The sequence below is a fragment of the Electrona antarctica genome (assembly GCF_951216825.1).
Source record: "Electrona antarctica genome assembly, chromosome: 11".
NCBI lineage: Eukaryota > Metazoa > Chordata > Actinopteri > Myctophiformes > Myctophidae > Electrona > Electrona antarctica.
This window is the reverse complement of record NC_136792.1, coordinates 26719159-26736571: the sequence shown is the minus strand read 5'-3', so window position 1 is coordinate 26736571 and position 17413 is coordinate 26719159. Positions and strand designations below refer to the sequence as shown.

Sequence of the window (17413 nt, the reverse complement as noted above, 5' to 3'; positions counted from 1 at the left end):
CAACAACCTCTGCAGAATTGTTTTAGCAGCTGGCGTTCTGAATCACTGGCAACGATGCCATCTCTTTTAACAACTTTACTGAGGGCTGTCTGTAATCGTTGTAAATATGCTGAAGGCTTTTCGGCAAGGTCCTGATTAATATGCAGGAATTTAGCAAAAAGCTCGTCTCCGTCATCCACAGTGCCATACGCTGAGTCGAGTAGGTGGAGATAGTCTTGGGAAGTAGACTTAGATCCAAGGTGCTTTACAATGTTAGCAGCAGGTGGAAGAAGACTTTCTACTATTCTTCGGACTGCGTGTTTGTCAGACACTGTAGCATCTGTGAGCTGGAACTCTACATTACTGCGCCATGTATCATAATCAGACTCATATTGTGGACATGGGCTTTTTCCTGAGAACGGTCTAAGCTTAGAATGACCATGCCACTGTGAAGACAGTTCATTGCTCTTAATGATGTGTTCAACCACTACCTTTTGGACTTCAGGTGTGGTGAGTTGTTCAGGGGATAAGTACAGGGCGTGCTTCCTATGTAGGGAGGATGCTTCTGCACCTACAGCGGATGGGAGTGAGTCGGATGAGTCGGAGCCTATATTAATAGGAGTTTGTTTGTCAGTAGTTATTGATTCAGTTTGGGCTGTGCTGCTAGCAGACTGTTTTTCCTGGTTAATTGTTGCACCAAGTTCTGATTCAGTTGTGCTACTTTTAGTTGACTTTTGAATTTTAGCCAGCTCTTCTAGCAAAACCTTCTCAAAATCTGCTCCACTTAGTTTAGCAATACCTTTAAGATCAGCTAAGTAACTATCAGTTAAGCTTGAGCTTCTGTTAGCAGTATACCACTCTGACAAAAGTTGAATGTCGTAAATCACATTTGGTTGACGACTAGGTGTTTTGCAGGGCAATTCATTTTTTAGTAGCTCGATGGGAGCACCTGTTTTGAATTCCACAATGAGTGTGGTTCTATCCTTCCCTGTGACACTGGGCACATCAATTACCCTCTCAACAGAACCAAAATGCGATAGATGTTCAACAACTTCAGAATCGTCACCAATTACACCGCTTACTATGACGGAATTGGGTATTTTTACGTTTTCAGCCTGAATCACATCCATGGCTATGGTAACAGTATTCACCAAAGAGTGCAATAAAAGTGTCAATCTGTTCAACTTTCAAGTGGAAATCAATTTAAAACCACTCCTGGCTAGCTCGCCACTTTTGTGTAGCGCCCCTATCCCACCCCGATGTCAGAGAACAAGAGGCGCCAGACATCTACCTAGGTCCGTTTAGTGGTTACCCTTAAATAAGAGTTGAATGTTTAGTTGAGTTGAACAGTATTGACAGCATTTATTGCCTCAGCATAGTATCTGTCAATTAAACAACAATACACAACATACAGTTGCAGCGCTGCAATATAGAAAATAAGAAAGAGAGCTCTTGAAATAAAATGAATGATGAAATGTTCTTTAGGGTGTTAAAACCCTTACCCTTGTTCCCTTTTGTTAAGGATGTATGGATCCACTAGTGTGTGTTAGTTTCTCAGTTTCTCAGTTCAAGGTGTGTGTGCGTAGAGACCTCGGGAAGAGGTGTCAGTATACGTGGGTGTATGTAGATAGACCTCGGCGGAGGTATCAGTATACGTGAGTGAGGGGACTGCTGCTCGGGCAGAGACAGCAGTGGTTCTTATCTGTATCTGTCGATGAAACTGTGAACAGACGGATCCTCTGTAGCTGGTCCTGCGGTTGGCCACACCGCTCCACAACCATGCACAGACGTCGATCACTTCACTGGACTAAGCTCGCCATCAGAATTCAGACTGGGGTTTCTCTGGGTTGTCAAAAAACCAATCTACACGAAGTGCAGAATAGCAAATTACTCTGTGTTCTTATGAGACCTCATTAATTTCTCCCAATATCTTTTAGTATACAGTATAACCAATAAGAAAGGATATACTTCAAATACAATGAAATGTAATAATGTACAGTATAGCTATTGATCATAGTAATACATACATTGAATGAAATGAAATAGCATACAATGCAAAAACATAAATAACATGACACATTAATTATATGCACAATTAATTTCTTATCTTCCCCTTTTAAATGTAACATAACCATTTTTAGGCTTTTTAACCTTTTTAATACTCCATTGTTTATAAATTGTATCATCAACTTACTCCAAGAGTGACTTGAACCATTGAAACCAAATGGTTGTAATGTAAACACCATACTGTACAAACTAGTGCTTCTACATGCTACTGCATCACCACAGTCCATGCAGTTAGCTTAATGCTAATTTCCGATTAGCATAGTTAGCTCCTTATTATCCATGCTACTGCATGGTGGATGCTGTTAGCTTAATGCTAATCGCGATTAGCATAGTTAGCTTCTTATACATAATACAATGATACAGAGTGCACCAAAGTATACTCAAACATTAGACACAATAGTTCCAAATCCCTGATTGGTTTTTAAGGAATGCATCTGGACTCAAAAAGAAAGGATAGTATGTAGAACATGGCTAGCAAGTTTATAGCAACAGGCAGCAGGCTTGATGCCTGTGTGGCTTCACTCACCAGGGATTTCAACACACTTCACACAATACTTCACTGAATTCTCTCCTTCAGGATCACAGTTGGGACTCTAATAAGAAAAGTGCTTATTAGCTATCATATATTATTGATATAAACAACAATGAATGATTCTTTTGTGGTGTATTCATACCAAGAGTTGTCTCTGTAGATTATCATCAAACCATCTTTTTCCAAGAAAACGAGTGGAATGTTCTGGAAGTACCAGGATGTAGCTTTAGTACCAGGATGTAACTTCCTCTACTAGACTGCAGGGACAGGGTATAATGCCCCCTAGTGGAAACGGAATGCAACTACACCTAAACTACATAAATAGGATTATTCTTAGTAGCCCTATAATCCACATGGGTTACACATGGTTCCCTCCGCCATCGGTGTATGTGTGTATGTGTGTGTGCGTGCGTGCGTGCGTGCGTGCGTGCGTGCGTGCGTGCGTGCGTGCGTGCGTGCGAATGTAATGCACAATCTATGTAAAGCGCTTTGAATGTGTGTGTGATAATATATCACACACACACACACACACACACACACACACACACACACACACACACACACACACACACACACACACACACACACACACACACACGCATACACGCATACACACACATACACACTCATACATTACACACACTGAGACGTAGCCTGAGGGTTACAGTAACATGGCTGTACCAGACGACTCCACTCCATTTATTCAAGTCGATGAGCAATCTAACCTTTCCTGCCGTCATCTCTTGCCAATGTGCCCTTCAGCACTCAACCTCTTAACCGCTCAGCGGCCAACTGGCAGCAGAAGGAAGGTATGTGGTCGTACTGGGCAGCCCCCGGCGTTGACTGTGCGTGCCTGTGTGCGTGCGTGATGTGTGTGGACTACAGTATGAACTCTGTGCGCATAGCAGAGATTGGCTCGTGGGGGCGGGGGGCTGAGCTTGACCTCGCTCTCTACAAGGTCTGACAAGGAGGGGTGAGACATCGCCCGCTGAGTGCTGGACTACTTTTATCGCTAATTGGAGAGGAGACCAATGAAATACAGGGACCGTCTGCTTTGTGGCCAGTCTGCTGGCCACAAAGAGATTGTTTCTTTTCTTTATTATGCTGTAATTGGAAACTGAGGCTCTTCATTACGGCCTCCCAGCTGCAACAACACAGCAGATCGCTGGGGAATAGAAAGAGGAAAAGATGGCTTCGCCGCCTGTTGACAAAGCAGTTAAGCTGCTTGTAGGAGAAACCCACACGTGTTCAGTGTCAGTTTAACTCTGGGAGTGTACAAATGGACGGATGAACATGGAGGACTTTTACTGTGTGTCAGAAACGTGGTCTCAGAGTGCTTGAACACAAGCAGAGTTCACAGGCCTCCCGCTCACTTCTGAGCATTCCATCTATCTCAATAATGGCACAAACTACAAAGGAGAGCGAGTAAAGACAACTCACTTTTTTTTTCCTTTCAGGAAAAAAGGCAAGTTTAATGTGCTCAGGGTCCCTCACACAGGGGGAGAGGAGTGTTCATGCGAGAACAAAAGCACTTCATTCTTTTTAGATAAAGATTTGACTTCTCCAGGCAGCCAGAATAGCACTGCTCTTAGTGGTCGTAAATCGACTCTTGGTCTGGTAAGCTTTCGTATCTGCTGTGATGGAGGGCGCACCTTTTTGTACCATGCATGTTGATGATGATGATCCTACACTATCATTATGCAAATCAGACAGTGCTGAGTCGGCTGAAGCACTCTCTCAGCTGACGCCACAGGGTCCGCTTTGATGTGCCTACCTTGTTTTTCACGTGACAAACAGTCTAGACTGCCCTGCCTGTGAAAAACACTACGCTAAAGGTGTTGAACATTGTGTCTGTTGACCCAGTGATGCCAAGGGTTATCACTGGAGGTGTTTTAAAGGTGTTGAACATTGTGTCTGTTGACCCAGTGATGCCAAGGGTTATCACTGGAGGTGTTTTAAAGGTGTTGAACATTGTGTCTGTTGACCCAGTGATGCCAAGGGGTATCACTGGAGGTGTTTTAAAGGTGTTGAACATTGTGTCTGTTGACCCAGTGATGCCAAGGGTTATCACTGGAGGTGTTTTGGTGCCGTGAGGCAGCTGCATCACGGGGAGACGTACTGTACACATTCAAGATTCCAGAAACATGGAGAGGTTGAGTTTGTGTTTAAAAGTGCACTACGGTTGAATATAAAGAACTGCTGATGCTGCCTAGATCTAGTGGCCTGTTTTCTTTCGATTGTATTACATGTTTTATTATTGCACTGTGATAGACTACGGTCTACCTATTTTGGAAAGCACTTTGGGTCAACTGCTGTTGTTTTTAAATGTGCTATATAAATAAAATTGACTTGACTTGACTTGGGGGGGTCCTGTATACAGAATACGTATTTAACTAAAAGCACAGTCTGAACAGAGCTACCACGGTTGCGTCTGACCTGGGTTCGACACTGTGATGTGATGATGTTCCAGTTGTCTGGTGTCGGCCCAAATCCACCGTGTCCCTATATTTATATAAGACGCCCTGGGGGGCGAGAAGCGACCTCACCCTAAAGGGCGAGGTCACATGCACGCATCCACCTGGGTGACGGCAGACTGCTGGGCGGGTGCTGGCACTTTGGCATGGGGGTCAGATCAACATATGGAATGTCATAACAGGTCAGCTCCATTTATGGAGATCTAAGGGTGGCAGCGGGGGCAGTGTCTTGAGTGTATAGGGTTTGATGAGGACTGGCCATATATGGAGCACATCTTGAGTGTACAGGGTTTGATGAGGTCAGATCAACATATGGAATGTCAGAACAGGTCAGCTCCATTTATGGAAATCTAAGGGTGGCAGTGGGGGCAGTGTCTTGAGTGTATAGGGTTTGATGAGGACTGGCCATATATGGAGCACATCTTGAGTGTACAGGGTTTGATGAGGTCAGATCAACATATGGAATGTCAGAACAGGTCAGCTCCGTATATGGAGATCTAACGGTGGCAGCGGGGGAAGTGTCTCGAGTGTATAGGGTTTGATGAGGGCGCAGGTAGGGTCGGGCCTTAATTTTTGGGCCTGTTGAGAACTCTAGTTTTCGCCAGCTGCGGCTGCACTAATAGAGGCCCGTCTAGAGTTTGAATGGACAGGTAGCAGTCAAAAGGGAGACATCGAAGAGGAAGGACGAGTGGGGAAGAATCAGCATATGGAATGTCATAATAGGTCAGCTCCATATATGCAGATCTACTGTAGGTGATGATCCAGTCTTTTCAATGTATGGCTATCCTGGGTTTGATGAGGTCAGTGTTGTGATCTTCATATATGGAGAAGGCCATATATGGAGTGTGTCACGAGGCGTGCAGGTTTATAGGTTTTCATAGTAATCTGCAACATTATGATCACAATTACTGGACTTACTGCACCAAGTTCAATATCTGCTATCCTGTCCAAGACAAGTGTTTGGCCGTGCTCAATTACAGTGCAGTTACTCAATTACAGTGCAGTGTAAACTATTCCCACGGTCCCACCTCAGTTGAGCTCTACACACTGACCCACTCAGTGTGATTGGCTGAGACATGCAGAGGGATGGAGGATGGAGCGCTTGGTGTCCACCATGACTTGGCGCTTGTCGACGCACAAGGCCATCGGCTGCTCTGCACGGGCACTCACTTGACTGGCAGCTCAATGGGGGTGGGGGGGGGGGGGGGGGGGGGGGTTAGCTTCACGAACCCTCAAGGCCTCACTGTCGGCACACCTGCCTTGTCCATTTGTTGTAAAACCTTGCACACACGCAGGACGTTGAGGGAACCAAAACGAGTGCTCCCAGGCTCAACTGCGGTGGGAATCGCAGTTGCAAACTCTCAGTTACTCATTTGAGTTATGCTGGACGCAGCATAAAAGCTAGACAGGAAAGCTAGACAGCAGGAGAGGAGGTACTGCAGAAAGCTCTCTCAGAGCTGTACACTAAGCCAGTAGGCGTACATGTGCTATGCATAGAGGGAGGATCAATCACTCCACTGTGGCCAGGCACGCTTGCTGTGTTTTAATCACTTCTTTGGCCCAGGGTAGACAGTGAATTCACAATGCGTCTTGCTTGAGATGCAAAGTGCATGATCAGCCCTCGTCTCCTGAGGCGTATCACATCTCGGGCTCTGAGCTGACTGCTGTTTTTATGTTCCTGCCCTTCACTTGACTACTGGGCAGATGACTCGAGCAAGACAACGTGTGGAAACGCTTAAAAACATATAGGGCCTACCGAAATAGTATTGCAAACACTGCAAAAATGTTTAATTAAATGAATACCCTGGAGTTTACATTGGTGTATGCCACGAGTTCTTACATCAAAACAATAAAGACAGACGGAGCTCGCTTTACCATATGTTAACCGCCTGGCCTATGGTGATGCTTCATATACTTTAATTTCCAAATTAAATTTCTCTAAATCACACTATGGTTGTTTGGTGTTCAGCGTGTGCAGCTGGCTATAAAATGATACAGCAATTCCCTACACAAACACAATTCAACGTTGAGTGTACAAGCGGGATGATAATACAAATTTTAGGGTTTTATTTGATCTATAAAAATCAAGTTATGAGGTAAAAGTTGAAGGCGAAATTGAAATCGAAGGCAGCAGCTAACGTTCAACATCAGTGTCTGCAATGTGTTTCTAAACTATATGGTGTCAGATAATGATTTTTATATATCAGTACAGTCCCTTTGACTCTAAATAAGATCGTACTACTGTATGCTTTAACAGTTTGACTGCGGGATTAAATAATCGTGATCCCCTAGTTTTTCACTATGCTTTGAAGAACCACCCCGCCGACATCATCGTTCCGTTTCATGAAAATCCGCCTTACAATGTGTGATCCTTTGTTGTTGTGTTGAAAAATAATCCAAACTGCCGATCAATAACAAAGAGTGTAGGACAGAGCCACCCATAGCATGCCACCATTGCCATTGGAATGCATTGGGCCTCCGTTTCCCAGAAGCCTTAGCAAGCCTGATCTTTTTCAATGGATACGCCGTAATTCTTAACACGTATTAAAAACGTGAATTAAACAATGAACTCGTGATTGGGGGGGAAGCACATCAATTAACTCTGGAAACCCGTTAATGGGAGGGAGGGAAGTGTTAATATTATAGTCCAACATCCTTACTCAGTAAACTCCTCAGTGCTAATTTATCCAATTTGTAATGCAGAGAGTTAAATTAACACTCATGGTTTTACAGTGTAACCACCTCAACAATAAACTATCTGTCAATAAACTCCGACCACATTACACACCAAACAAGTAACTAGTCTGCTCTTAAAAAGTAACTTATACTTTTTACCACTTTTTTGTGTTGTTCTGTGGCACAGTAAGAGAAAAGACAACCCAATCATTGTAGCAATAATCATTATGTTTGTAACGCGTTAGTCACAACACAGCATATGACATCAGAGTATGTGACTCCAGGGCCTATGACATCACAAGATGGTACTCAAGGTGTCATGGGGACTGACCTGGCCAGCTTGTGGAGGTTGGAGAAGATTCCCTCTGGGACACTCTCTATCAGGTTGTGGTCCAGACTGAGCTGGTTGACAGTGGCCAGCTGGGCTATGGTGTCCCACGGAATGTTCACTAGGTTGTTATAGCTCAGGTCCAAGTCCTCTAGGGTCTCCAGGAAGTCCTACGGAGACAGAGTGAGAGGCACACAGGGAGGGAGAAAACAAAATTATGGTTTATTCATTGTTGATGTCGTAACTTTGTACATCGAGTTGAGCGACGAGAGAGAGAGAGAGAGAGAGAGAGAGAGAGAGAGAGAGAGAGAGAGAGAGAGAGAGAGAGAGAGAGAGAGAGAGACGGATAGATCAAATGTTGATCTCTTATCTTCATGCATTGCTGCTACTGCACACTGGATTGAATGGACCTGCATCATAATTCCTTGTTTTGGATTGAAAACAAGACAGAAGGAGTGAGAGAGTGGAGCTTAACTTTCATCCATCTTAGAAACACAAAACAATGAGCTGAATTCTATTGATTGTGAAAATATTGCAAAAGACAGACAGACAGACAGACAGACAGACAGACAGACAGACAGACAGACAGACAGACAGACAGACAGACAGACAGACAGACACACACACACAGACAGAGTGGGATATAATGGGATAGAGGATGACCAGAGGGGAGAGAGAGAGAGAGAGAGAGAGGGGGGGGGGGGGGGGTCTTTGTTTTAATCATTAGAAATTGATAGGCAGTGATAGTAGAAAATAAGAGGAAGAGAGATGGTGAGGAAGGAAGCCAGAGACACAGGACAGCGTTCTCCACACTACAAATATAGCCGTTATTTCATATAGGCTAATTGCCTCCATACAATGCTCACAATCTGAACAACATTCAAACACCACCTAGTACTTCGCAATATCACTTCAAATCAATATCACAATTATTTCAATATTTTGCCTCGATTACGATTAATGAATGATTAATTAGAGTAAAAATAACAGATCTACAAGCTCACAATGTGCTGTGATGCGACATGCTGTGAGCTTGTAGGTCCACTGCGAGCTTATAAATCGTCTATTTTAGTCGACATTTTACATACCATGAAGGGGTTAAGCTTTAGGTGGTTAAAGATAGAACACACATACTGAGATATGGTTTATAGACTTCCTTATATCCAAGAACACCACGACCACAAATTGATTGTAGGGAGGGATACAGAGATGTTCAGAAGTTCAGAAGACTTGCTAGTGGATCCAGAGGGAGCGCTTTAACACTTAAGAGCAGTGGACTGGTAATGACCGAATAAAGACCAGTTGAATATAATGAGGAGGAGATAATAATTTATTTTAGGGGAGAGCTACATTATTAAAGAGACCCCCACAGCTGAACTGCAGGGAGAGCGGTGGAGGGGGGAGAAGAGACGGAGCGAAATAATGATGAAAGTGGTTTCAATTGATATACAGTAACATAGAGTATATAATAATGAGATTTAATCTCAGTCCAGAAAGGGCTTTGCTGAAAAAGACGCATAAAACGAATAAGATGGAACCTTTTCTGTCTACTGAGTCTGTGTCTCACATGTGGGAAAAATGTACAACATAGTTGAATGTTTCAACTGATTTTAAATATGCATTAATGGACTATAGCAACCCTGTTGGACAAAGCTACACTATACAGTACCTCAGTCCTGTCAAGGAATGGATTATGAAACTACTTTCTATGGTTTGGGAGTATTGTCATGAACAGGCTTTTGGCATGCAGAAAACTAAAATCATGATATTCTGAAAAGTCAAGAAAAACATATCCTCGTATCTGTTTATACCCGTGATGTTCAACGGGAGGCCAAAGGCCACCCCCTGGGCCCCATTCCAAGGTCCAAGGTCCAACCGCCATGTTGCAAAGCTGCAACTGCTTCATGCTTTCTTCCCAATTCTGCCTTGCATTGGATGTTAAACATGGAGAAATAAATAGTGGCGTATAAAGTACTTGAAAGCAATACTTGAGTAGCTAAATTCAGAGTCATATCAACATAAAAGAGCACAACAGGTTTGTTTTGAGTGCAGTTCATCCATCACATGCCATCTCCATCATGTAGCTACTGCATTTATGAGTTCTGAGAGGATTCTGTCTATTACATCAAAGAAAGAATTCTCCACTTGCTCCATTAGCTTCTTTTGAGTGTATTTAGTCTATCTTCTCCATCTTCGCCCACTTGAAGGTTTTACACTGCATGTTTCATTCGTCCTAAATACGGTGTCTTGGGAAGAAACATGGTCTAAAGGTGGCCTTAGACTAGCCGATTTTTTTCAATCTGAAATCTGATAGCACCACACACTACAGGATAATCGGAGCGGGGCAGAGCAAATATCAAACATTCTTGATGTTTCGGGCCGATCCCGATCGCGCTTTGAACGTTCGGGCACCCCCGAGCGTCAAAAATGCCCGATTATCGGCTAGTGTAAGGCCACCTTAACTCTCAACGAATTTCAGCTCTCATAAGTCAGGCACTCAGACATAAAAAAATACGGACGTCTCCAATACTTTCATCACAATCAGAAGTTGGACAGGAAATGCATTTCTTCACACATGTATTTCTCCACACGTCCCAAACTCTTCTCCCTTCTGGCTCCAAAACTATGGAATGCACTTCCCATCACAGTCAGAACTGCAGCCTCACTCCCAATCTTCCGCCGTAGTCTGAAAACCCACCTCTTCAGACTCCACCATGGCCCGTAGCACTTGCCCTAGCCTATCCCCTTAGATAGCACATTATGTATGTAAACAGACTTATAGCTTGTTACGTAGACAGCTCTAGAATTGCACTTTATGTAGTCATAGCACTTTATAGTACACATGTATAATATATTATATAGTATAGTATGCATAGTTAACATAGATACTCCACTGTTACGTTCTTAGTTTACGCATGATTCATGATAACTACTTTTTATATATGTGATGTATGCCATGCTTTTGTTATTGATTAATGTAAATCGCTCTGGATTAAGAGCGTCTGCTAAATGCCTAAATTGTAAATTGTAAATTGTGGCAATGTCACACCATGCCAGGGAGCCGTGCACAGAACATACTGAAATATCTACTTCATATTTTATTTTAAAAAAAAACTCAAAGCCTGTGCAATATAAAGAACTGCATGGCACAGTCAGACAATATCCTATCAAAATACATGAATGCAGTATGAAGCAGGCCCTAATAAGTTGTACATAATATGCATTGTTGTGTCCTACCGGACCTATAGCACAAAGCACACAACATTTTTGTTGCCACTGTCTTGTGGTCCCTGAGTTCAAGTGTATTTACAATTGTGCCCCCTGCCTAATCTAGTTGAATACCCCTGGTTTACACAATACATCACTGCCAATGTTATAGGTCTCTTTCTCAATAAATGCACTGAAGGAAGATGCCTCCAGAGCTGTACACACAATTACCCCCAAAAAAGCATTTTCTGATATTGACTTTTCTGTTAAACTGTGGCTCCAAATAGGCTATCTGACAACGCGATCCTGGCTGCCCATTGCTCTAGTAGTCTATAGACAGTGAGATGCATCCAGAACCAAAACAAAAACAGCAAGGTTCTTCTAAACGGAATACATCCAAAATGATGAAATGCTCACAGAAACATATCAAGCACCGGCTGCGTTGGTTATCTAGGTCCAATAGGAAGGCATGGCTCAGCAGAGAGGGCTCACTGTATGACAGGCAAGATAGAGACCTTTCCTCTTCTAATGTGAGACATCCGTCAAGGTGAAATAACAACAGGAAACCCTTTATTATTTATTTACCCATCCCCCATGGCTGCCTGGCTGTCTGCGGTCAGTGTCAGCCTCAAGCGTGTTACACGGTGCCAAGGACACTGGCACGGATGTGCATGTTTGTTTCTAATCAGTAAGAACCTCACACACAGCACCTTCAAGCTCACGAGAGCTACTGCTGCGTGCTACTCTCCAACTCTTTATTCCTTGCGTGTGTGTGTGTGTGTGTGTGTGTGTGTGTGTGTGTGTGTGCGTGCGCGCGCGCGTGCGTGCGTGCGTGCGTGCGTGCGTGCGTGTGTGTGTGTTTGTTCAGTGTGTTGTTGTTCACTTTAGGTTTTCGTGGATGGAAGTGGTTCTGTTTTATGATGCCATGCATGGCGAGGCACGAGCAGTGATTTGTTTACACGCACGCACAGACACGCGCACGCACACACGCATGCATGTACACACGCTCGCACAAAATGAGGAATGCCCTCCATGAAAAGATGTAGATCACTGGTTTCTTTACAAATTGGCCTACAAAAAAGAAAAGAAAAAAAAAAAATCTATCGGGAGACCACAAAGGGAGGTACGGTAATTGCATAGCGGTACATGAATATTCCCATAGAATGGAGGTGCCATTCACTGTCGCAGTTTTTTCCCCCTTTTTTCTCCCTTGTACTGTACATAGTGTTTTGTATTTGTGATAGGACCACAATGGAAAGTCCCCAGAACTTCTTTGTGTTGTCCTTTTAGCCTTGATGTCTGACTGTACCACGTGCTGTTTACATTTCTGACTAATAAAGTATTCAATCAATCAAGCAAAAATCTGTGGTGGAAAAAATACTCACATTCTTTACTTAATTAAAAGTAGCAATACTGCAATGTAGAAATACATTGCAATATTTATAATACAATATTCTGGTATAATACTCTGGTATTCCAAATGTAAGTATTTATGTAAATGTAAGTAAAAGCACAAAAGTATTGGTATCAAAAGTACCAAAAGTAGAAAGTACTCATTATGCCCATTTCACACATTTTCAAATGTATAAAATGTGTAAAGATATCTTTTGAAAATAGCAGATCTACAAGCTCACAATGCGACACATTGTGAGATTGTAGATCGTCTATTTTCAAATGGCCGAAATGTATATAGGGCTGAAGTGGGTAGCAATATATGTTTTGTAATATGAGTATTGGAAATACTCAAGTAAAATACAAATACTTGTATTGTACAGAATATAAGACGACTCTGATTATAAGACGACCCCCATTTTTCAAGACTCATTTGTGGAAAAAGAACATTGGATGTCAAATAGTCTAGTCCCCGATTATAATACGACCCTGCTTTTTAGGATATTTCCATTAGAAAAAAAACGTCTTATATTCAGACCAATAGGGTACCTCAAAATTGCACTGAAGTACACTGCTTAAGTAAATGTACTTAGTCACTTTCCACCACTGTCAATCAATCAATAATGAGTTATAGTTAGGGATGTCCCGATCATGTTATTTTGCTCCCGATTCGATTCCGATCATTTGATTTTGAGTATCTTCCGATACCGATTTTTCCCGATCCGATATTTATATTTTTATAGAACACTTATGCCATATCACAATAGTACAATATCCGAAACTACAGGCAATATCCAGTCTAATATCATGATATGGATATAATATTGATACTAGGGATGTTCCCGATCCGATTAATTTGAAAATGGCGTGATCGGCCCCCGATTTCCGATCACACGATCGTATCGGGACAACCCTATAGTTATAGTACTACTAGTATATAGTAAAGTACCTCGAAGGCTCTCTCTGATATGCTGTGTATCTGGTTGTTGGCCAGTATGAGGTGGCGGAGGTTGACCAGGCCCTGGAAGTGCGAGTCGTCCAGGGAGGTGAGGCGGTTGGCGTCCAGGTGGAGCGCGTGGAGGTCCTGGAGGTCAGCGAAGGCGTACGGCCGGATCTGACTGATGGTGTTTCTGCTCAGGGTGAGGTGGATCTGCATGGGAGGAAGGAGGGCAGTGGGGGAACAACAATCAGGGTTGTACTGGGTCAAAAATACGGCCCTGACATTTGGCCCAGACCGGCTAGCGCCCCGCTCAGTCGAGGCACACACACACACACACACACACACACACACACACACACACACACACACACACACAAAAATACCTAATACCACCACTTTTATACTGAAAAACATCCCTCCATGTGCAAAATAAATATTAAAGTTTTTCAAGTTTTCAAATGTATACAAATCTTTTGAAAATAGCAGATCTAGAAGCTCACAATGCGTCGACACATTGTGAGCTTGTAGATCTGTTATTTTCAAATGGCCAAAATGCATACAGGGCTGAAGTTGGTAATGTATGTTTTGTAATAATAATCGAAATCTACAAAGTAACTAAAGCTGTCAAATGAATGTAGTGGAGTAAAAGTACAATATTTGGATCTGAGATGTAGTGGAGTAGAAGTAAAAGTATTGGATATCGGGGGAAATACTCAAGTAAAGTAAACATACCTCAAAACTGTACTTAAGTACAGTATTTAAGTAAATGTCCATTTTCGTCACCGCTAAACCCCTTATCCCTAAACTTCTTTGCCTTTTTCTTACAATTTTGCAAAACATTTTTGAATAGTTAAAATGGCCAGTCTACAAGCTCACAACGTGTCAATGTAGATTGGCTAGTTGAACTATTCAAACATGTTTTTCAAAATAGTAAAAAAGGCAAAGAAGTTTAGGGATAAGGGGTTTAGCGGTGACAGAAATGGAGCCCTTACTGTCCACCACTGGAGGAGGGAGGACAAAACCAGAGTGTAGAGTAGGAGAGTAGCGACACGTTTTGATCTCGCCGCAAAGCAGGTAGTTCCAAACATTGCTCCTATGGCTGGAACTATCCCATTGAGAAAGAATGAGCACTTCCACATTCCATTGTTACAATGGAAGTCAACGCTATCGCCACTCTCTTACTATATTACTCTGGACAAAACCTACTCTGTGGGCCTGGGCCGTGGCTCAGTGGTCCAGGCACCTTGGCTCGTAATCCAGTCTGGCAGTGTGCCGCGGGTTCAACTCCCGATCCCGACAGCCTTCACTGCATGTCTTCCCCCATCTCTCTCCCCATTTTCCTGTCAGCCTACTGTCTGTCCCTCCATAAAAAATATAAAATAAAGGCGAAAGCCACAAAAAAAAACATAAAAAAAAAAAAAAAAGAAACCTACTCTGTAACATCATAATCAATGTTTACCAGATGTACGTCTTGGACTTTAACTTGTGCTATATGCCATATCTGTTGCCCCAAAAATGTGTTGTTTAAGTATAGCTGTGATTTTCTAGCACCTTTAATGTTTGTTTAGAGCACTTTAGACCAATTGAATGGCAGGCAAGTCTATGACCTTTAATGTTTGTTTAGAGCTTCACCGACAATGTGAGACAAACGTGGTCAATATTACAGTAATACATTGTGTGACTGGTTTCGTTTTAATACAATAACACACACCTGTGCCGCACTGTTGTGACAAAAAGAGAGCTGAGCCAGAAGGCAAAGCTCTCTGTCTACCGAGCAATCTTCGTTCCTACTCTCACCTATATGGTCATAAAGTGTGGGTCATGACCGAAAGAATAAGGTTGCGAATACAAGCGGCTGAAATGTGTTTTCTTTGTGGCTGACATCTCCCTATAGCGATTTCAAACGCCTTAAGACAAACCTACTCGTCATGAGCGCCCCACGTAATTAATTTATATGACGAGTATAACTACTGCTATATTATATATATATTGAATCATCTCTCATTATGTCCCCCGATAAACTCAAATGGGAGAGTTTCTGGAAAAATATAATTGTGTTATTGTAGGCAACTAGCATTCTAGCAATCTGTCTAACCTGAATTGATGTCTCAATATAGCTTTCGGCAGACCAAAGGTGAACAGACAATTGAATACAAAATGAGATGTTTATTTGTTTTGTCTTGTCTGTGGAGGGTTTATTTGTTTTGTCATGTCTGTGGAGGGTTTGTTTGTTTTGCCTTTCCTCATCCTGCACAGAAAGGTCACGGCACAAGGTCGTCCACAACACTCTGTCTGAATAAGGTATAGGCATTCAGTGTTTTGCTTATAAGTAGTGTAAGTAAAACATTTTCTTTTCTTTTATATATATATATATATATATATATATATATATATTAAAGTGAACCTTTAACCTTGCCAGTGTTTGCGGCATATTTAATGCACACAAAGCTAAACGTGCAACATATTCTTTTTCCACAAATGAGTCTTGAAAAATGGGGGTTGTCTTATAATCAGATTCGTCTTATATTCGGCACAATACGGTATTCTACGTTTTTGGGTTGAGACCTCATCAAATGGTGGTCCGTGGCTCAAATGCTGAATAAATAATGGACCTGGACATGAAAAGGGTTCTAAACCACTGGTCTAGAGACAGCTCAGCCCCATATGGAGCGCCACCACTGTGAAAATGTAAAGCGTCGGAGTGGGTTAAAATCCCACCACACCAGCGGCACTCCTCCTCACTCACCAGGCTGGACATGTTGGCGAAGTCCCGGTGCCTCAGTGTGGTGATGAAGTTGTCCATGAGGCGCAGCTCGGCGGTCTGCCGGTCGATGTTGGGCGGCACGAACAGGAGGCCCGTCTTGGCGCACAGCACCGTGTAGGAGGGCAGCAGGTTCTGACACGTGCAGCGCTTCGGACACAGCATGGGGGGGGTGGGGGGGGTGGACGTCGTGGCCGAGGAGGGCGAGGGCAGGCCGGAGAGCAGGAGCAGGAGGAGGAGCACGGGGAGGAGGGGAGGCGACAGGAGAGGGCAGAGGACGTCCATGGCTGTTGTTGCACTGCTGGCAGAGAGAGAGAGAGAGGAAAACGAGATAGAAAGGAGTTAGATTTGATGGATGGATGGATGGATGGATGGATGGATGGATGGATGGATGGATGGATGGATGGATGGGTAAATAATTTCTACTTTGTCATATGCTGTGTTAAAAATTACACCCGTGTGAACTGAGTGGTGTAAGGTCTTATATACTAACTAACCATAGCAACCGTGCTCATTTTTTGAGTGGTGTAAACCACTCCTACAACTGGCTTTGTTAGTCTGTCTGTCTGTCTGTCTGTCTGTCTGTCTGTGCTCAAAAAACGAGCACGGTTGCTATGGTCACCCAGTTCACATGGGTGTGATTTCATTACGTCAGCTGTGGTCTGACATTACGTCAGACCACAGCTGATCAGTCTATATAAGACCTTACACCACTCAGTTCATACGGGTGTGATTTTTATTTTGGTACGGACAGACACGGGTACATCGCTTTTTGAGTGGTGTAAACCACTCCTACAACTGGCTTTTTGAGTGGTGTAAACCACTCCTACAACTGGCTTTTGTGTGCAGAAAAAAATGAGCATGGTTGCTATGTTCAAAATAATTTCTGACGTAATTAAATCACACCCGGGTGTACAGGGTGAACATAGCAACCATGGTCATTTTTTCTGCACAAAAAAAGCCAGTTGTGAAATCACATCCGGGTGTGATTTCATTACGTCAGATATGATTTCATTACGTCAGACAGACCTTACACCACTCAGTTCACACGGGTGTG

At 43.1% G+C, this 17413-nt stretch overlaps 1 protein-coding gene across 1 annotated transcript in view; it reads right to left on the bottom strand.

Annotated features, from left to right (window-relative positions):
* Positions 1-16521, bottom strand: part of LOC306933077 (leucine-rich repeat and fibronectin type III domain-containing protein 1-like protein) — a gene marked incomplete at both ends in the record, with an annotated part of 30445 nt that extends 13924 nt beyond the window's left edge. Inside the window, 3 exons of the mRNA XM_079515082.1 lie at positions 8060-8226; positions 13605-13805; positions 16342-16521. Coding sequence (XP_079371208.1) covers positions 8060-8226; positions 13605-13805; positions 16342-16521 — 548 coding nt within the window. The remainder of the gene's footprint in view (positions 1-8059; positions 8227-13604; positions 13806-16341) is intronic.
* Positions 16522-17413: the final 892 nt, after the last annotated feature.